Source organism: Panthera pardus, unplaced genomic scaffold (genome assembly GCF_024362965.1).
Source record: "Panthera pardus isolate Hobbes unplaced genomic scaffold, ASM2436296v1 HiC_scaffold_12, whole genome shotgun sequence".
NCBI lineage: Eukaryota > Metazoa > Chordata > Mammalia > Carnivora > Felidae > Panthera > Panthera pardus.
The window spans coordinates 11,974,559-11,997,003 of record NW_026526677.1 but is presented as its reverse complement, the minus strand read 5'-3'; the positions used below and the strand labels follow the sequence as shown (position 1 = coordinate 11,997,003).

The 22,445-nt window shown below is 43.5% G+C and overlaps 1 protein-coding gene and 1 long non-coding RNA gene across 2 annotated transcripts; one reads left to right on the top strand and one right to left on the bottom strand.

Moving 5' to 3' along the window:
• The first annotated feature begins 1,135 nt into the window (after positions 1 to 1,135).
• Positions 1,136 to 10,367, top strand: FAM111B (FAM111 trypsin like peptidase B). The gene is made up of 3 exons (XM_019414468.2): positions 1,136 to 1,307; positions 2,518 to 2,684; positions 8,099 to 10,367. Exons 2-3 carry the CDS (start codon positions 2,604 to 2,606, stop codon positions 10,214 to 10,216), a joined length of 2,199 nt encoding a protein of 732 aa, XP_019270013.2. The 5' UTR covers positions 1,136 to 1,307; positions 2,518 to 2,603; the 3' UTR covers positions 10,217 to 10,367.
• LOC128776144 (uncharacterized) lies at positions 8,409 to 21,141 on the bottom strand. Its single transcript, XR_008421128.1, has 2 exons — positions 20,378 to 21,141; positions 8,409 to 8,585 (listed from the first exon to the last, which is right to left on the bottom strand). It is a non-coding gene; the product is annotated as an uncharacterized LOC128776144 (long non-coding RNA).
• Between the last annotated feature and the right edge of the window lie 1,304 nt (positions 21,142 to 22,445).

Genomic DNA, 22,445 nt, shown 5'->3' with positions numbered 1-22,445 from the left:
ACCCAAGTGATGTTTGGACACGAATGGACGGTGAATCACAAATGGCCAGATCCGTTTAAGTTACAAATTGGTAATCAAGACCCCCGTGAGGGGAGTGAACTTCCCTGTCTCCCTGCAAGAAGCTGTGAGGCTCTAAGGTTAAAACTACTCGCGGACACCGCCGCCCCCAACTAGTCCCGTGGTCTTGCGCAAACTATCCCGTGAAATGGGTGCAAAAGTCGCACCTAACTCAAGAGGTGACTGCAAAGATCAAATGAGACCCAAATAAGTCTACTACCAAACACCACTCCGCTGGGAATAGGGGCTGAACTAAAGTGTACATCCATCTCCAGGCGCAGAGCGGGAAATGCCTACAGGCCCCTGGGACCCCGCTGGGCGGATTTCCCTCTAAGAGGGATGAAATCGGGCTCTTCGGAACCGCGAGTCACAGGGGAGGGGACTGGGGGAGAGGGTTCGATCTCTGGGCTTCTTGGTTTGGTCTGAGTGTGTGCATTAGTCTCTAGGCGAGGTTGGCTCATTTGCTGGGGGGCGCCAAGTCCCGCTAGACCGGAAGCAGGAGGGCCGCTGCCCGGTTTGGGCCCTTTCGTCCGCTGGAAGCCGGTGCGGCGCCCGCCCGGACGCCCGCGGGTGTTGGCGGGGCCTCTGCCCGATCCCGGCCAGCTCTGCAGCGGCCGCCGCGTCGCGCCCGGGCTGCTCCTCGCGCCGTCGCCGCCGCCGCCCACCTGGCAGGAAGGCCGTTCGTCCAGCTGCTCCCGACGCTGGGCGCGCAGCTCCAGCCCCGCGAGAGCGCCAACCTCCGGCTCCTCCCACTCCCGCGCTGGCTCGAGGCACTCCCCCCCACGACGGCCGCGGCGCCGAGGCTCTAGGGAGGGAGGGCGGGAGGAGACTGCGCAGTGGGTCCCGGAACAAGATGCTGACCGTCGGCCAGGGTGGGGAGTACGTGCCTGGGAGGGACTGAGCCGCATCACCAGCTCCGGGATGGCGCGCACGCGGGCACATTCGGAGAATCCCGCCTTGGGACTCGCCAGCCCTCGGGACTGGGTCAAAGCCCAGCCTTTCCCGCCCGCCCGCTGGGTGGCCGGACTCGGCCAATCGGTTCCCGAAGTGAATGAGTTACTGGCCAATGAATGAGCACAGCCAGCCTCCGCCCCCTAGCCTCCTGCTGGCTGGGCGCCGAGCGCGGGAGGGCGGACTCGCACTTCCCGGAGGGAAGAGGTCCGGAAGAGAGGCCGCTGAGCCCAGTGCTTTGTAGCTCTTGCGAATCCCAGACAGCGGTACCCGCACCGTTGGACAGATTCTTCGCATCCGTGAGTAGCGCTCTGGTCCTGAGTCGGACGTGGAGCCCTTAGGGGGTGGTTGTCAAGGGCACTAGGCAGAAGGACCTTGATCCGGAGCCAAAGAGGTTTTGAGGGTGGGGGGATAGGCAGCCTCCCATTGTGGGAACCCACTTTCCGTCCCCCAGCTTCAGAGGTCAAGAGTTTTACTCCTGGAAAGACACATTGAGATCAGCTAGGAAGCTGCTTCCGCCACCGAGTGTTGTGCGGGGGTGTTGGGGGGGGGGGCGGTGTTAAAGCGCAGATTCTGTAACTGCAGTCCAGAGGTACTGAATCCTGATCTTTGAGGGTGGGATGTGGTATCTTCCTTTTTAACAAGCCCAGAGTGGGTAATTCACAGGAACAATAAAAGTTTGGTTTACACCAGATTCCTTAATTTACAAACGAGGAAACCGAGATCCCCAGGAGGGGTGTAGGGAGAGGGTTTGACGTTTTGGGGTGGTTCTTTCCTGGCCTTACCTGGTTTCTTCCATTGCTGCTCTGATCAGTTGTCACCCGAATGCCTGAGGGGAACCCTCTTCCTGTATCCAGAGTTCTGTCTGTGTGGGTCTTTCCCTTCTGTGTCCTGTGAACGTGAACACGTGCCAACTTCCTCTCTCTCTCTCTCTCTCTCTCTCTCCCTCCTATCAGGGATTACACCTGGCTCTGCCGTTTGCAGCGTCCCCTGCACCCTGGCCTGAGATCTCTCAAGCAGTCAGCCGCAGTAATCCTAGGGTGTACTGTATCTGTCAATGTCCTCAGTTACAGGAGGTCAGAATTATTCCATCTTTTCCCTTTAGGTGATTCTTCCCCTGGCTTCTGAAAGCTTCATCAGCACGTATGCACTGACTGATATTTGGCTGAAATGTCAAGGGGTACCCACTGCAGATCTCGGATTCTCTGGGTGGCTGTCGCTCTCTTCTCTCTAGTACTCTGCCCCACAAACTCCAGCCACATAGGCCTCCCATGACCCTGAGTTTGTCTTCTCAACTCAAGGGAAACTGCCAGGCTCCATTGTGTGTCCCTTCCCTGAGAGATGGTCTGGAAACACCCCCCAGGTGGAAAGCTAGACGGCCATAGGGATTACCTCATTTGGTTTCTCTCTCTGAAGGATGGGAAATCACTGTTCCGCACTGCCTGGTGCCCAGTGTTTGAAAGTTGTTTCACATACTGTATTCTTTTTTTTTTTTTTTTTTTTTTTAAGTCATTCTAAGTGGGAAGGTAAATCCAGTCCTTGTTTCTGTAACTTGGCTGGAAGCGGAAGTGAGTCATATTTTCTGTGAACTCATCATGAATTCCATGAAGCCTGAAGAGAACCAGTCATCCAGTGCTACAGAAAATGGCCAGAGTACCAGACCTGAAGTTTCAAAGGTGTGTCCACTTTTTAACAACTCTTTGCTAGAGCAGCATACCTAACCTTAGCATGCTATCAGGATTCTGGAAGGGGATACGCTCATAGAGGATGGCAGTTATAAACCCTTCTTCCGTGTTGTGAAAAATATATTTGGAGAGATCACACATATAAGTGTTTGTGTAAAGCCAAATGATAGTGTATGAATCAACAATGCAAAGTGTGCCGTTTTAGACAACAGGATCACTGACAAACAGTGTAGACACTTGATATCAGAAGGACAGACAGGCAAAAAACAAGAAATACAGTTCATGCTTACTGAGAAATTAGTGTGTACCTGGAATTATTTTTGTCACTTCCTATGGATTATCTCATTTGACATTTAATAAAACAATACATGGTGTTATCATCCCTATTTTACTTTTTAAAGATTTATTTATTTTTGAGAGAGAGAGAGAGAGAGAATGCAAGGGGGAAGTGCAGAGAGAGAGGCAGATAGAGGATCCAAAGTGGGCTCCACGCTGGCAGCAGTGAGCCCAATGAAGGGCTCAAACCCACAAATCCTTGAGATCATGACCTGAGCCAAAGTAAGATTCAGCTGACTGAGCCACCCAGGCACCCCTCTCATCCCTATGTTAAAAATGAAGAAACTGAAACCCAACTTTCTTAAAGTTGCAAAAATAATGAACGTTAGGGCAAGGATTTGAATCTGGGGGTTCAGACTTCACAGCCAGCTTTTGACCAACACAAAGTATGCAAATCGTTAATACCAAATCAAGATATAAACAAGTGCTTTTGGAGTGCGGAGAGAAGAGTGCTTAATTCACACTCAAGAAATTAAGGCAGGATCATATGAGACTTGCTCTTAGTGAATAGAATTTCACCAGGTAAGTGTATCCCGCGTGAGGGAAGAGTGTGAGTAAAGTCATATACACATAAAAACATATTTGGGAGCAGTATAGTTAGATTTGATCATATGTAAGAATTCGAGAATGTCGGCTAATAGTGCTGGAGAGGTATTTTGGTAGAAGATTATAGTAGGCTTTATTTCCATTAGAACTTTTATTTTCTCAAAAAGAATCCTCTACTTGTGAAATAATAAAATGGTTTCATTGGATTAAAATTAAATAAAATTTAAAATTAATTTCCTCTGTTCACTAGCCACATTTCAAGGGCCCAGTAGCCATATGTGGGTAATGGCTGCCGTACTAGACAAGCAGATATAGAACATTTTCATCATTGCAGAAAGTTCCATTGGACAGTGCTGCTCTAGATTAGGGACCTCTGTGGCCTTGCTGTTCCAGGTGTGGTCCACACATAGCAGCAACAGCATTGCTATCTCCTGAGACCTCTCTGTGATCTGCATTTTCACAAGACCCCCCGGGTGATTCTTAGGCACGTTAAAATTTGAGAAATACTGATCTGAGATACCCTGAAGATTCGGTACGGTGAAATCTCGTTATTAGCATTATTTGCTAATATTTACTTCGCTTGTACAGTGTCGTTTCAAAAGAGGAAATGTTTAGCCCTGGGAGAAAATAAAACGGATTCATTGGTTCATCTGTCTGACAAGTGCAGAGTTCAGCGGAGCTTTAATGCAGCAGTACACCTGGCTTCAAGGACTCCTTTGTTTCCAATCTCTGGGCTCTGCTCTTTGTTGTTGGCCTCTGTCTGGCCTTCTGCATAGTGACGACAGAACTCCAGTAAGTTCAGAGTGCATACCTGCATTGGCTACCATTCAAATAATGAGTCCATCCTGGTACCCTGAGAAGACTTCCTTTTGCATCTAACCCTTCCACGCTACATAGCTCAGCCATTCCTGCACAAAACCGTGTGATTGAGGAGGCACTTCCGGCAAGCGAGGCCTGTCCCTGAGCTGGCGCAAATTCGCTTTTGTACACATGTATGGCTGCGACAAAACGGGAGAGAGGTGCAGTGGCTTTCTGGAAAAGAGCCGCGGTATCTTCCTCTTCTTTGAACACCATGCTTAAGTATTTGGGTTTCATTCTGTAAGTGAAGGAGAAGTTATATACAGGCTTTATCCTTGTATCTTTAAGGAGGAGATTTAATTTAAACTCTAAGCTAAATATTCACGTTAAAGGGCTACACTGTTCACTATGGTAGCCACTAGCCGCATGTGGCTATCTAAATTTACATTCAACTTATCTAAAGTTAAATAATGAAGAAAGTGAAGAATTCCGACCCTTGCTCACACTAAGCATACTTCCCCTGAGGCTGCCGTATCCGGAAGGATAGATGTTGGAGATCTCCATCTGAACAGCACTAGTCTAAGGCATCCACTTCTACAACAAAACTACAATGTAAAGTTTCCAAACTATTTGGAGGGAAAGTGAAAGGCGGAGGGGGAAAAAATCTAAAAGAAGACAAGAGAGAAGGAGAATGTAAGTAAATCTGGGAAAAGCTGGAAAAGGAGAAAATAACTAAAAAGATAACAAATGAATAAAAAAAGATTGGTTATCTTACTGGTTGTGTGAAAGACTTTAACTTTTATCACTACTTTCAACCTATTTATTATATATGCAGTAAAATTAAATCTTTTCCACATATAGTTCTCTGGCCTATGACAGTTACCTGTGGTCTTGTAATCATGACCAGAATCAAGATGCAACAGAGTTCCATCAGCTTAAATAATTCCCTTGTGCTCTGCCTTGTCTGACACTCACCTTGACCCCCTGGTGATCAACAATGTGTTCTCCAAGTGTTGCCTTTTCCAGAATGTCATGTAAATAGAGAGGGGCCAAGATGGCAGAGCAGCATGGAAGCTTTTTGCTTCTCTAGTTCTTGAATGCAGCTAGATCGACACCAAACCATCTTACACACCTAGAAAATTGATCTGAGGATTAACACAACAATCTGCACAACTTGAACTGCAGAACTCGGCAGGTATGCAGCGTGGAGAGGTGAACTGTGGGAGAGAGAAGCCACGGAGGGTAGGAAGCTGTTTTGCAGTGAGAGGATGGAGTTGAGGGACAGTATGAAAAAAGCACTCCCCCCAAAAGCAGCTGGAGAGAAAGAATGGAAACACGCATAAGGGACTTAACAAGAAAGGGAGAAAGAAGAAAAAGGATAGGGTTTAAATACCATTAAGACTCTATAAACAGAGGAGTGCAGAGCTGAAAGAATCGTGTAAATAGAATCATATGCTGAATCAAGCCTTTTGGGTCTGGCTTCTTTCACATATAACATGGCATTTTAGATTCATCCAGGTGGTTAGATGTATCAGTAGCTTTTTCTTATTGCTGGGTAGTATTCCACAGTACGAATATATGAGAGTTTATCCATTCACCCATTGAAGGATGTTTGGGTTTTTTCCCCAGTTTTGGCTTTTTTTTATATATATATTTATTTTGAGAGAGAGAACAGGAGAGAGGGAGAGAGAAAATCCCAAATAGGCTGCACACTTTCAGCACAGAGCCAGACATTGGGCTTGAATTCACTAGCGGTGAGATCATGACCCAAGCCGAAACCAAGAGCCAGAGATGATCAACCAGCTGAGCCACCCATTTGTGTCTTGTATAAGTAAAGCTGCCTTGAGGATTTGTATACAAGTTTTTGTATGAATATCATTTTCATTGCTTTTGAGTTCTTGCCTACAGGCAGAATTGCCAAGTTATAGGGTAAGTCTATGTTTAGCTTTATAGGAAATTGCCAAAATATTTTCAAAATGGCTCTATCATTTTGTATCCTCACCACCAATGTATGAGTCCCAGCTGCTTCACATTCTTGCCAACATACAGTATTGAAAGTTTTCCTGATTTTACTCATTCGAATAAGTGTGTAACAGAGAAGTATGTAATGGTCTCACCTTGTAGTATAAATGCATTTCACTAATGACTAATGATATTGCATATCTTTTCATGTTCTATATAGCATTTATGTATCTTCTTCAGTGAGGTGTCTGTTAAAATCTTTGGCCTGTTTTTATATTGGTCTTTCTGATTTTTTGTTGTTGAGTTTTGGGAGTGTTTTATATATTTTGGAAATGAGCCCTTTGTCAGATTGCTTTTCTTGTAATCTTTGTGGATAATTTATCTCGGTTTGTGGCTTATCTTTTTATTTGCTGAATACTATCTTTTGGCGGGGGGCAGTTATTGACTTTAAAGAAGTGCATTTTAACATTTTTTTCTTTTTTGGATTATGCTTTTGGTTGTATCATCAGAGAACTCTTTCCAAACCTAAGATCACAAAAATTTTCTTGTGAGTTTTCATCAAGAACCCTTACAGTTTTAGGTTTGTCTGTGACCCACTTTGCACTAATTTTGTGTGTATGGTGAAGTATGTGGATCATAAAATAGTAATAGGAAACAGTGGCTAATTACTTAGTTCATTTGTTTGTTCATTTTGTATATGGCATCTGGCACAGTTTGTTGAAACATCTACCCTTTCTCCACCGAATTGCCTTTATACCTTTGTTAAAAATTGAGCAAAACTTGATTGGATCTGTCTTCCAGATTCACTGTTCTTTTTTTTTTTTTTTTTTCCTAATGTTTATTTTTTTAAATTTTTTGATGTTTATTTATTTTTGAGAGAGACAGAGACAGAACATGAGTGGGGGAGGGGTAGAGAGAGAGGGAGACAGAATCCAAAGCAGGCTCCAGGCTCTGAGCTGTCAGCACAGAGCCTGACTCAGGGCTCGAACTCACAGATCTAAGTACAGCTCTACTAGTAAATAAGTAATGTAAATTTACAAAAGCAGTCAAATTAAATGGCATTTCATCTATCAGTTGGAAGACATTTAAAATAACAGTACTGAAATCCTCTGAAGGAGCCAACCATACGGTTGGTCTCTGGGCATCAAGGGGAAAAGGAGCAGCATGAGTTGACACAATTTTTCTGGAAAGCAGCTGGGCACCATATATGTTGTGAAGTACATTTATAACCTTAGTGTCTGTATTTCTACAGCTGGGAATCTGGCCTAAGGAAATATCCAGATGTTCAGCCAAAATGTTTTACGTATAGAAATGTTTGTCCTATAAAAATTTGAGACAATCTAAGTATCCAGCTACAGAAGAATGAATTAGAAATTATTGTACAGTGAACTATATCCTGTGGCCCCCAAAATTGTGTTCCAAAGGTTGTTTGATGGCATGTAATGTCATTAAATTTAAATGTTTAATGACATGTCAGCCAATGGCAGATTGCTTGGCGAAGAATAAACTCATGCAGCTTAGCACAACTTCAGAAACCTAAGGTTTGTATCTGCACGTAAAGTAAAAGAAATGAATAAAACAAAATGTAGAATGGTTATCTCTGGTGATGGAATAATGATGGGTAATTTTTCTCCACTATTCATTATCCAGTATATTACTCAATTTTTATTCAGAATAGCTACTAGTTTTATAATTAGACAAACATGAAATATTATTATTAAAGGAGATTCTCATTATGTTTTTAATCTTTCCTTTTTTCTAAGGATATGGCCATCAAGCAGACCTGCCCTAGAAGACTTACTATTCATCTTCTACCTGACATAAACGAGTGTGGCGGGACCAGTAAGCTTAAAAGTGAAGTCAAGCATGAAGCATCTGTGGAAATCCAGAACCCAGACTGGGACACCCATAAAAAATGTTATTTTACTTTTACTTTTAATGAAAACTCGAGGAAATCTGACCGTAGTATGTTTAAAGCACATGGTAAACCCGATGAGAGTATCTACTCAGCTCTGAGAGCTAATGACAATTTCAGTGAAAGGATGGAGAATCATTTGAATAAGCACATTCTTGTTTTTGAAGAAAAAACAATAGAAGGATATATAAATTTAGGAATGCCTCTCAAGTGCCTACCTACAGGGTCCCACTTCAAAATAAAATTTAGTCAAAGAAAGGGTAACCAGGAAGGTGATCAGATCTTGCGCCAGTGTGAAAATCCATACATGGAATGCGTTCTTTTTCACATTGTTGCTGTTGGGAAGAGGATAAAGAAGATTCTTAAGATCAAGGAACTTCATGAAAGAGGAACTACACTTTGTATCTATGCCCTAAAGGGTGAGACTATCAAAGAAGCTCTAAGCAAGGATGGCCGATTTCGGTCTGACCTGGATGAATTTAAATGGAAAATAATAGAAGATCATAAGATAATTCATGGAAAACGTTCCCTGGTGGATTATGTGTCTGGAAAAACCTTAGAAATGGACATTTTTAAGAAAAACGTTGCCAGGAAAGGTACCCATAAGAAAATTAAACAGGAGAATGAAAATACCACTGAAGAAATCTGTCCCTGGGATCTGATACAGTCTGAGATCAGGGAACACGAACCAGAGGAAGATGGGGAGACTGAAGATGTAGAACACAACAGAGAAAAAATTCTCCCAGCTCGGAATCTAGGGCATGATATTGAAAGTAAAAAACAACGGACAGTTTCCAGAATTAGTAATTATTACAATAATAGTTTCAACAGAAAATATAGGAGAAACAACTCACAGGTTAGGCAAAGGCCCCATCCAGGTATGGAACATGTTAATCAATATATCCAAAGGACGGCAACTAACCTCTGGCTGAAGAATTTCCAAAGGTTGGACAAAGTGATAATGGATCAGTATCCAAATTTTAATGAAGAGACTCTCTGGATGAGAAAGTATTTTCAGGATGAACAGAAGAAAACCAAACTGCTACCATTTCAACAATTCAACATTTATAAAAAGTACTTTGGAAAAGTGACCGAAAATTCTACTTCAGTTGCAATCTGTGAAGATCTTATTCATCTTAGTAAGTCAGTTGGGTTCATGAAATGGGACAATAATGGAAACACAGGCAACGCTACTTGCTTTGTCTTCAATCATGGTTATGTTTTCACCTGTCGACATGTAATACATCTTATGGTGGGAGAAGGCACAGATCCAAGTTTGTGGCCAGATATAATAAGCAAATGTGCAAAGGTAACTTTTGCTTATAAAAAGTTCTGTCCTATGGATGTTGATTGGTTTTCCATTGAGCCGTGGTTTGAAGTGTCTGATGGAACTCTAGATTACGCCATTTTAAAGTTAAGAAAAAACGTAAATGGATTTCCTCCAGGCCTGTTTGGACAGATTTCCTCTCAACCATCTAGTGGTTTGATTTATTTAATTGGTCACCCAGAAGGCCAGGTCAAGAAAATAGATGGCTGTGCTGTGATTCCTCTAAATCAGCGGTTAGAGAGGTACCCAGAGCATCATCAAGATGGGGTGGTAGGTCCCCATGCTGCCACTTATAATGCTTTCTCTATGTTTACCCAACAAAGTTTCCTATCAGAGGTTTGGAGCACAGATACACTTAGCTATGATACTTGTTTTTCCAGCGGGTCCTCTGGCTCCCCAGTGTTTAATGCATCTGGCAAGTTGGTTGCTATGCATACCATTGGGCAGTTTTATCAACGTGGAGATACAGTATATGCCCTTATTGAATTTGGCTATTCTATGGAGTCAATTCTTTGTGATGTTAAACAGAAAAATGAGAGTTTATATAAATTATTAAATGAAGAGAAAAACGAGAACCATGATGAAGACCAAGATAACAAGTCATTTCAAGATCATCAGAGTGAACCCATGGAATATTAGGAAAAAGATGTTTTCAAGAAAATATGCTAATAATTTAGAGTATTCAGGGCTGTTTCCATAAACTATAATGAATATTCTTTTTTTAATTAGAAAATGATGTGGATGTTCAAAAAAATATAACAGTTCAAATAAATTCTGATTTTTTTGGTCATTGGCTTTTTTCTTATTTGAAACAATCTCAAACCTCACTTAAAATACTTAGCTCTGTTCTATACATACAACAAATTTGGTATTTGCCATTCTAAGTACATCGGATGATACATCTATCCCATCTTCCTAACTGGTGAGGTGACCCCTGTTCTCTGAATAACAAAATAATGGGGAAATACACTTTTAGAGTGAACAAAATAAGATGTTCCTCTAAAACTCAAAATTCTTTGGTTGTTGGGGCCCCTGGGTGGCTCAGTTGTTAAGCATCTGACTCTTGATTTCAGCTCAGGTCATGATCTCATGGTTCATGGGATCAAGCCATGCATCGAGCTCTGCACTGACAGTGGAGAGCCTGCCTGGGATTTTCTCTCTCTCTCTCTCTCTCTCTCTCTCTCTCTCTCTCTCTCTCTCTCTGCCTCCCCCTCTCAAAGTAAATAAATAAACATTTTTAAAAAATTATTTGGTTATCTTAATTTTTCCCTTTTGGGCCCCTGTAACATCAGCCCTTATTGCAAATGACAAAAGAAAAGTCCAACTTTTCTGTTCTTTCCACTAGTTCTGCCCTTCTGTGGAAGACAGAAGCATGACTTAGTCCCTATCCCCACCCTCTTATATCCAGAGTCTAGAAAGCTAAAGTCTACGTATCTCTGTCTAGTTTGCAACTAAGAATCTGGGTATAAATCAGATGCCTCAAAATAGACTCACTTGCCTGTTATTTGGAAGATAGAAATAAGGTGGAGACCATCTTTCTTCTGCTCCTGGAAAATGCTTAAACACTGAGAATAAATTGAGGGTTGATAGGGGTGGGGGGGAGGGGAAAGTGGGTGATGGGCATTGAGGAGGGCACCTGTTGGGATGAGCACTGGGTGTTGTATGGAAACCAATTTGACAATAAATTTCATATTAAAAAATAAAATAGTAAACTTTGGTAAAATTTTTAAAAAATAATTGGATGCCTAGGAATAAATAAAACAAAAAAAAAGGAAAAGAAAAATGAGTGTCTAGAGTCACATCTAGTCCTTAGCTTCATGTGGATGGAGAGGTGACTGCAAGCAGTAGCAGCCAAAATCTGCATTGCAGGGCCTAGTCATTTGCTTTGATAATGTCAACAGGCATTTGTAACAGCTTCCTCATCCAGCTTCCTGATTCCTGGTCTGCAGCTGAACAGGTGTGGTTTTTTGTTTTGGTTTTTTTTTTTTTTTTCATTTAAAAAATGTCTAAATTCACCCAATATATGTATGTATGTATGTTTATTATTTTTTAAATATATAAAAATATAAATATTGTCAAGTTGGCTAACACACAGTATATGCAGTGTGCTCTTGGCTTTGGGAGTAGATTCCCATAACTCATCGCTTACATACAACACCCAGTGCTCATCCCAACAAGTGCCCTCCTCAATGCCCATCACCCATTTTCCCCTTCCCCCCACCTCCCCCATCAACCCTCTGTTCTCTGTATTTAAGAGTCTCTTGTGGTTTGCCTCTGAGAGGGTGTGTTCTTGAACTCAATTGCAATATTGGCCCTTTGAATCCCTCCCATTGCTTTTATCATCCTAAAGATGTTCTGGCACTTAATCCCCTCCATTGAATCTCTTTTACCTGCATGGAATACCCTCCTTACCAACTAGCAGTTGATCAGATTGATCAAATATGTGATCATCTCTCAGTTGTGCAAAAGCCATAAATCTCACCCAGAGAAATTGTTGGTTCAGAAACTCTAGACATGTATGTCTATTAGGAACAACTGCTAAATTCCAAAAATAAAGTAGCAGCGTGAATGAGGGGAAGTTATTTCTTCCTCATGTAATATCTAAGTGTACAGCCCTCTGTGGTTGTGGGAGTTCAGGGTGTCATGGTATTAGGTTTTCTCAGTCAGGTCCAAGGTGGCTACTAAACTTCTAGCCCATGCACGTACACCACAGGCAGGGGCAAGAGAAAAATGTGCAAAAGAGGTGTACATCTCTTCTTAACACCATCTAAGGGGTGCCTGAGTGGCTCAGTTGGTTGAATGTCTGACTCTTGGTTTTGGCTCAAGTCATGATCTCAGGGTCATGGGATCAAGCCCCAAGTCAGGCACCACACTCAGCATGGAACCTGCTTGGGATTCTCTCTCACCTTCTCTCTCTCCGCCCCTCCCCTGTTCACATGGCTTCTCTTTCAATTTTTCTCTCTCTCTCTCCCTTTCTCCCTCTCTCAAAATAAATAAATAGACATTTAAAAAAGAACCCCATCTAGAAACTGCATATATCACAGTTGCTGGTACCCATTGTCTACAACTTGGTCACGTAGCTCACTTAACTGAAAATCAGGCTGTGAATGTAGTGTTTATTTTGGATGACCAGATGCCCAGCCTAAATTCTATTACTTTGGAAAAAAGGGAAAATGGATATTGGATGAACTAGTCATTTCAACCACAGTCCCACTCATATAGCCTCTGTAGTGTCCAAATACACTCTGGTTTCCACGCACAAAGCATACTTAACCCACTCCCCAAGACAGTCCAGAATTCTGGGTGTTGTGCATGTGTCTTTATCACGTTTGGATGTAGCTTTCATGGCCCAGAGATGTGTCTGCCTGTTCCTTTCACCCTACTTACACACCCAATACACCCTATGGAGTATGGCCAGAATCCAACCACTTAAACTCGTATTCAGAAGAGGCAATGGAAGATACAACAGTCATTGTTCCATAGCAGTGATCAAATTCTGTTGTGCAGGAAGTGCCAGGATGCCCAGCTCCGCAGGGAGCACAATCGTGGGTTAGCCCACTGCAGCTGTCCGTCACTCACTGCTCATGGCAGTTGGAAATGCTTTGACCATTGTCCTTCAAAACCTCAGATTTTGACCTTCAGGGTGTTCTTTTCTGTCCATTGTTTTCTATGGCCTTCTGTAAGTTAGGATTTATGTTTAGTGAAATACATCCTTTTTGGTATACAGGTCTATGTATTCTGACAAACACACATACCAGAGTAACTACTACCACAATCAAAAAAAGGGAAGCAACACTTTTTATAAAATATACAGTGCAGTCAGCATGCTTACAGAAATTTAATGATAATTTTAGTCAGTGTATAGCTTTCCCTAACTTCTTAACTTGCTGTCCTTTCAGAGAAGCAATCTGAAGCATCCTCCAGGGCGAGATGATATACTTGCTGTTAATGTTTTTTTATTTTACATCTGGAACATTCAGATCAGAATCCAAACAAAGGCTATACATTGTGTTTGGTTGTAGGAGCCTCTTCAGTCCCTTTTAATGTGTAAATTCCCCCTTTATCTTTTCCCTGGCATGTATTTATTGAAGAAAGTGGATCCTAATTATCCGGCAGAGAATTCTACATTCTGTTCTTTGCAATTCTATCTTGGCAGTGTCATTGAATATGGACCCCTGTATGTCCTATAAATGGGTGGTTAGATCTAAAGACTTGATTATTCTCAGTTTAGGCTTTTTCCAAGAAGACTTCCTAGGTGGTGCCTTGGGATGTCTGGCCTTCCAGTTGCATTTACTGTGGGCTAAATATCTGAGCCTTGTTTTCATTAATGTCATGAAATTTAGGGTAAAACTCACTGGCTTCCTAAAATGGAGTGTTGTTGAATGAGAATCTCTAGAGAGTTCACCACTTCAAAGAACTAAGCCAAAATAATTTCCCATCTTCTTTTATTAAGAACCTTTAAACTCCACTCCCACAAATATTCCCTGGGTTTTGATGTCAAGGTCTAGAACTTCAGAAAGTTCTCTTTGCATGAAACTTCTTTCCCACACATTCTGGAAATCGCCCATCATATCATCACAGTAAGTTAAAAATTTTTTTTTTAACGTTTATTTATTTTTGAGACAGAGAGAGACAAAGCATGAACAGGGGAGGGGCAGAGAGAGGGAGACACAGAATCTGAAGCAGGCTCCAGGCTCTGAGCTGTCAGCACAGAGCCCGATGCGGGGCTCGAACTCATGGACCGCGAGATCATGACCTGGGCCAAAGTCGGCCACTTAACCGACTGAGCCACCCAGGCGCCCCCATCACAGTAAGTTTAAATCTGGTGTGAAGGTTAGCGTCATGTGTCAATGTGGCCCAGCTCCAGGGTGACCAGATACTTGGTCAAACATTATTTTAGGTGTTTCTGTGAGGGTGTTTTTGGATGAGATTAACATTTAAGTTGGTAGACTACTGCAGTTTGCTCTCCCTAATGTGGGTGGGCCTCATGTAGTCAGTTGAAAGCCCAAAGAGAACAAAAAGATTTACTTTGGGAGGCCTCAGGTAACAAAGTATGCTTCCTGTATGACTATCTTTGAACTGGGACATTGACTCTGTCCTGCCTTCATACTTGAACTGAAACATTGGCTCTTTCTGGGGTCTCGAGCCTGCTGGGTCCTCAGACTTTCAGACTCCAACTAGAACTTCACCATCAGCTCTTCTGGGGCTCCAGCTTACTGACTCACCCTGCAGATCTAGGGACTTTCCAGCACCCCTAATCACACGACGCCATTACCTACAACAAGTTAAATTATATTGTCTTATGTATATTTATGGGTATTGTTTTAAAAGAACCCTAATACATAGGATGTCAGGACCACTACAGCGAGGCATTGTGCATGAGGGAAATGTTTTATCTTTCTCCTACCAGAAGACAAAAGAGAAGCAGCAAAGAGAATACGTCATCCAAGTTTAGGGGTTGATACTTTCCATGTCTTAGAAGCCTCCCAAATAGCATAACTCCAATTCTAAGAAACTTACCGTTTGTAAATAAATGTCTTAAATTTCACAAACAGGACAGGAAAATTTGTGAATGCAATTGCCATTGAAACTTAGTAACATTAAAAAAATCAATCTCAGAGTTCTGTAATGATGGGATGGGTATTTCAGACCAAACCTTCCCTCCCATCCCACACCCCCCCACACACACAAAGGCACACTGAACAACCAGAAAATCTAGATGAAAAACAGGAAACACCTGTGTGAAGGTATCAAAACGCTACCAAAGCAGCTAGGAAGTACAGGGCCAGTATCCCAGCGAGGAGGGAAGCCCAAAGGGGTCAGCTCTGTAAGTAGTGCTGCTTTTACCTCATAGGCACCTGCCAATTCTGGAGGAGATGAGAGGCTGAGTGGCTGACCAGACATTTGAAGAGAATCATGAAGCTGACGAAGCACAAGAGTTAGAGCTGAAGGCCTATCAAGTAGTAGGGGTTACAGAAATGGACCCACAAACGTATGGCCAACTAGTCTTTGACAAAGCAGGAAAGAATATCTGATGGAATAAAGACAGTCTCTTCAGCAAGTGGTGCTGGGAAAACTGGAAAGTGACATGCAGAAGAATGAACCTAGACCACTTTCTTACACCAGACAAAAAAATAATCTCAAAATGGATGAAAGACCTAAACATAAGACAGGAAGCTATCAAAATCCTTGAGGAGAAAGCATGCAAAAACCTCTTTGACCTTGGCCCCAGCAACTTCTTACTCAGCACGTCTCCAGAGGCAAGGGAAACAAAAGCAAAAATGAACTACAGGGACCTCATCAAAATAAAAACTCCTGCACAACGAAGGAAACAATCGGCAAAACTGAAAGGCAACTGACAGAATGGGAGAAGATGTTTGCAAATGACATATCAGATAAAGGGTTAGTATCCAAAATCTATAAAGAACGTATCAAACTCAACACCCAAAAAACAAATCATCCAGTGAAGAAATGGGCAAAAGACATGAATAGACACTTCTCCAAAGAAGACATCCAGATAGCCAACTGACACATGAAAAAATGCTCCACATCACTCATCCTCAGGTCAATAGAAATCAAAACCACCATGAGATACCACCTTACACCTGTCAGAATGGCTAACATTAACAACTCAGGCAACAACAGATGTTGGCGAGGATGAAAAGAAAGAGGACCTCTTTTGCACTGCTGGTGGGAATGCAAGCTAGTGCAGCCACTCTGGAAAACAGTATGGAGGTTCCTCAAAAAACCAAAAATAGAACTACCCTGTAACCCAGCAATTGCACTACTAGGTTTTTATCCAAGGGATACAAGTGTGCTGTTTTGAAGGGACACATCCACCCCCATGTTTATAGCAGCACTATCAACAATAGCCAAAGTATGGAAAGAGCCCAAATGTCCATCGATGGATGAATGGATGAAGAAGATGTGGGATATATATACAATGGAGTATTACTTGGCAATCAAAAAGAATGAAATCTTGCCATTTGTAACTACATGGATGGAACTAGAGGGTATTATGCTAAGTGAAATTAGTCAGAGAAAGCCAAAGATCATATGACTTCACTCATATGAAGACTTTAAGAGACAAAACAGATGAACATAAGGGAAGGGAAACTAAAAGAATATAAAAACAGGGAGGGGGACAAAACAGAAGAGACTCATAAATATGGAGAACAAACAGAGGGTTACTGGAGGGGTTGTGGGAGGGGGATGGGGTAAGGAATCTATTCCTGAAATCATTGTTGCACTATATGCTAATTTGGATGTAAATTTTAAAAAATTAAATTTAATTTAAAAAAGTAGTAGGAGTTCTAGTAAACACAGGATTTTGAATGCAAACAAAGCGTTGCAGCCATAAATAATTTTGTCCAGGAAATACCTCAGCTTTCACAGGGACACAAGGCAGTTTGAAATCACCTCAACCCAAATTAGGTTAAGGTGTTCTGGGATTGCTAGTGACACCAGCCCAGCCACCTCCCAGAATGAACTGTAAAGTCCTTTCCTACCCTCCTTGAACCTCATATGTCTTCTACAAGACAAAATTTGTGACATCAAAATGAAATCGTAGACTTTTAAAAACAAGGTAAGAGACTCATATTGGTGAGATAGATTAAGAGAAATGGCGGAGATGTAGCCTGAATGAGAAGGATGTGGCTGTATCGTATCCAATAGTAACATGAGAAATGTATACTGCATTATGATTATTTAGTTATACGCCAACTGAAGGGACAAGGTGCTTATTCGAGAGACAGAACTTCTTTCTTGATTACTACCCGAATAATGGGGAAGTAAGTTCTACTGTCAGCATTTGACTCTCACTTCCCTACCAGACCACGGGGACTAACATTTCCTGTTTATTTACCGAAACTAGAAGATGGAGTCCTGCAACAAGAGGTGAGGTATCACCATGACCAAAAAGACAACTTTAGACACGTTCACAAAGCTGTGGGCCCTCTTGTCAGATCCTGGGAGCCCAGGACTCCTCCTGCTTCACCACACACCTGCTGTTGTGACTAAATGTCCCCTGAAATGTCTTCATGGCAGCTCCTAACTGGGGGAATGTAGACCCTTAGCCCGAAGGGGAAGCCTGCCCCTGTCAGTGCCAATCCTGAGAGCCTAAACACAGGCCACCGCTTGAGCTTGCCTGCCACTCCATCTCTGCTCGGTCCCTCTGAACCAAATATGGGTCCAACCAGATGCCCAGCAAGTGGTGGTTCCAAGTGCTTATAGTAAACATGCATTTTCCACCAATATTTTCCTTAAAGCTCACCACTGGGATGTGCAAGAGTCAGACGCACAGACCCTGGGATTTTGCCACAACAAGCATCTCTGAATGTGGGATCTACAGCTCAAATGTGACCGCCTCTGTGCTACCATCCCCGAAGCCTCCGGTGACACCACACCTCCTCCTCGTTTCTGTATTTATAGCACATGAGTTGTTAACTCTTCTCTTACCTGTCTTTCACCTACTAGATTGCAGCTCATTTGGTGATTAGGACAATGTTACATTCCTCTTTGTATCCACAGTGCTGAACACTATTTTTTGGCACACACATAAAGCTCCAGTTCCTCCAAAAAGAGTGAATACATTTTTTAAAAAGATGAGTTTAGATTTATGTTTCTTTGACACAGGTCAATGAGAGATGAGTGAAGACTGTCTTGGCTTTGGCCTGGATTTCTTTTGTTCTTGTTTATCGTGAAGGTCAGGTATACAATTAAAGTGGAACTAAAAAAAAAGCAAAGAAAACAAACAAACAAACAAAACCCAACCAACCACTCAAGAGGAAATCTGATTAGTGCTACTGTGGTCAGTCTTATCATGTTGTCCAACCACTTTCCTAGTTGCCAGCAAAGGAGGTGAGGACAGGTACATAAATTAATTGTTTACCAGGAAACAGAAAGCCGCTGAAATGTGACAATGTGAATTACAGAGTGTGTTTGTTGTTGTTGCTGCTGCTATAAAAAGGCTAGGGAAGAAACCTCAGGTTGAGGAATTAAACTTCCTAATATGTTATATATCGCTTAACCCAAGAAAAATATATAACGTAAATATATTTTAAAAATCTTTTTTAAAAAAAAATTTTAATGTTTATTTTTGAGAGAGGGAGAGAGACAGTGTGAGCAGGGGAGGGGCAGAGAGAGAGAGGGAGACAGAATCCGAAGCAGGCTCCAGGCCCTGAGCTGTCAGCAAAGAGCCCCACGCGGGGCTCGAACCCACAAACCACCAGATCATGACCTGAGCCAAAGTCCCACTCTTAACCGACTGAGCCACCCAGGTGCCCCTATAATGTAAAATATAGTTTTAAATCCGGCCTGCTTTCTCCTTTTTTTCAGGGCCAGAAATACCTGGCAGCTAATTTAATTAAAACAGACTCCTTAGCCCTGCGCCAAGAATCCCTTTACATGTTTGCAATACATCCAGGGTATCATGAGTGATGGAGAAAACGGCACTTGTTTCCCAGCAAGGTGAAGACGTCAATAGTAAACTAAAGACGCGGCGAAGCAGCCCCAACAGGCCAAGCCGACTTCAGTTCTGGCACCGTTAGGCCAACAGAGGGATCTAGGAGGAGCACGTGAGAGGACGTCCAGCTCCCCAGCTTCGCAACTGTCCGCTAACCTCCCCAGCTAGTCCAGCATTCCGCGAAGGACAAGCAGCTTCCGAAAAACCTCAAGCACTGCCCCAGGGAACTGAGGGTTTGGTAAACCGCCTCCGTATTGTGCTGCCATTGGGCAGGAGGGATGTCAATTATCGTCCCGGCTCCACCCACTTCGCCCCGGCTCCACCCACTTCCTCTTTCCCGCAGGCTCCTGCTCTGGCGCCACCTGCAGGCGGCGCCCGGGACTCCGCTCGCGGTGAGGTAACGCCCTTGCTGGACTGGGTGCTTAAGGACTTCGCTTGCTCTGCAGGTACTGTCCAGGGAAGGGGGCTGCCGGCGCCGATCTCAGGCCCCGGAGCGCCGAGTCTAAGAGCCCTGCGGGAGCCGCGAGAGGGTCCTGGAGGAACAGGTGGGGGCGGCGGGACGCGGGGAGAGCCCAGCGGGGAAAGAGCTGGCGTGGGGAAGTGGAGTCACGGAGACCCATCTAACAATGGAAAGGAAGCAAAAACTAGAGCCTAAAGTCTTGGAACCAGCTTTCTCCTCCTCAAAATGAGGTGATAAAAATTGTGCCCATTTCGCAGAGGTGTTGTGATGATTTAACATTTGTAAAGTGCGTAGAACACTTTGCCAGGCCCAGAGTGTGCGATGTTTGTTAATTAACAATCGGCTTTAAAGATCATCTAAGCCAGAGTCTCTCACCAGGGTGATTTTGTAAAGAGGCAGCTGACTGAGTCCACTCGCTCCGGATCTGATGAACCATAACATATTGGGCTGGCTCCAAGAATCTGCATTTTTAAAAGACTGCCCCAAATATTTCTTCTAGACACTAAAGTTGGGGGATCACTCATCTGGGCCAACCTCTTTGACTTGCAAACGAATGAACTGAGAAGTGCCCAGAGTCTCTGCAGAGCCCTAAAAGGCTGTAAGGCCCTAAGACTAAAATCCTACCATACAGCCCTCTTTCCGTCCAACTGGTTACGTGGCCCCTAGCAAATTTACTGTTTCTAAGCTGTGAAATGGGGGCAAAGTCACACCCACTGCCAAAAAGGGGGATGTGCGCCAAGACCCAGGTGCGCCAAGTACAACCCTAACGGGTGACAAGTGATAAATGAACGTGAGAGTTCCACCCTACCCCACCCGATTTTATGAGGTACAAAGGACGGTCCCAGCCAGGATGCCCCAAGGATGGGCGTTTCCTTACCACCTTCCCCAGTACCTCCTCCTGTGACTGGCACGTCCAAGACGCGCTATTGGGGCTCAGTCCAGCCCAGCCAGGTCGGGAGCTGCTGGTACGGCAGGAGAGACCCGCACCGGGTCTCTACACCGCTCCGTAGGAGGAGGGGCAGAAGCCACTCCAGCCCGCGCGTCCCTGCGCGTCGCCGCGCCAGGACTGTGCCGCGCGCGGCGCCGATATCCCTCTTCCTGGAGAGAGGAAGAACCCAGCGTGCAGGTAGCCTCCTCCTGGTGTCTCTGCCATCGGGCGGTGCAGGCACCGTCCTAAAAGTCTAAGCAGAGGCTCCTGACGAGAGTGTTACCTCCTGGTCTTGGGCGGATCCGGAGTTTCTGTGATCTGGCTCTGACTTTAGGAATCCCGGTCGCTCAACACTTAGGACCTCAAGATGAAATGAATATCACTTCGTCCTGCTGGTGGAAGAGTAATTTGGTACATCCTTTCTGTATAGTAATTTGGCAGTATTCCCCCAAACGTAGAAATCATGTGCAACTTTTGACCTAGTGCACACGGCCTTCTAGACAGGCATACAGCAAACAGTAACATGATGACAATAAAAGAAGTAACAAAGACAGCGACTATCGTTTACGGAGCATTTGTGCCTGGTGTGTTTGGACAGCCATTACATGCGCTGCCTCGCTGAAACCTGGCCACTTCACGAGGCAGTACTAGCAGGATGGCAGAAACCAAAGAAAGACCCAGTGACACCCAAGGCCAAGCTCAGCAAGTTTTGGTTCTGCACACGTTCTGCTGTCTAAAGCAAATCAGGTGGCTAAGCCTGACATTAATGAGATGGGAGGGACTGCAAAGTCACAGGGCGAAAGGTGTGTATACAGGGAAGGGCGAAGATTTGACAACAATTTCTCACACCCCGCACATCTGGTTCTTCCAGTTCTCCAAGGACTTTTCAAAATAGTTAGAATAGAATTAGGGCTCCCCTAATTCCCAGAAAATCAAAATAAATATTTTACAAGGCAAAATTACATAAAGCTTTACAAAACTTTAAACAGCAAACACGTATAGTGTGTCCTGGAAAAGTACCGTGCTTAGAACTATATTGTATTGAACTGCTCTTAGGGCACCTGGGTGGCTCAGTTCATTAAGTGGCCAGCCGACTCTTACTTTTGGCTCAGGTCATGATCTCATGGGTTTGTGGGTTTGTGAGTTTGAGCCCCGTGTTAGGCTCTGCACTGATAGCAAGAAGCCTGTTTGGGATTCTCTCCTCTCTCTCCGCTGCCCCTCCCTCTCTCTCAAAATTAAATAAACATAAAAAATAAATAAACTGCTCGGAGTCCATGAATGTGAGCAATGTATTCGTTCAACTCTGTATCCCTAACAGCCAGTACAATATCTGGAAGCAGGAAATCTACATTTAAAATTTTTTTTTTTTTTACTTTTAGATTTATATCCGAATTAACTAGCATATATGGTGCAACAATGATTTCAGGAGTAGATTCCTTAGTGCCCCTTACCCATTTAGCCCATCCCCCCTCCCACAACCCCTCCAGCAACCCTCAGCTTGTTCTCCATATTTATGAGTCTCTTCTGTTTTGTCCCCCTCCCTGTTTTTATATTCTTTTTGTTGCCCTTCCCTTATGTTCATCTGTTTTGTCTCTTAAAGTCCTCATATGAGTGAAGTCATATGATTTTTGTCTTTCTCTGACTAATTTCGCTTAGCATAATACCCTCCGGTTCCATCCACATATTTGCAAATGGCAAGATTTCATTCTTCTTGATTGCTGAGTAATACTCTATTGTATAGGTATCCCACATCTTCTTTATCCATTCATCCATCGATGGGCATTTGAGCTCTTTCCATACTTTGGCTATTGTTGATAGTGTTGCTATAAACATGGGGGTGCATGTGTCCCTTCGAAACAGCACACCTGTATCCTGTGGATAAATGCCTAGTAGTGCAATTGCTGGGTCATAGGGTAGTTCTATTTTTAGTTTTTTGAGGAACCTCTATACTGTTTTCCAGGGTGGCTGCACCAGCTTGCATTCCCATCTACATGTGTTTTAAATGAATGAAACCATG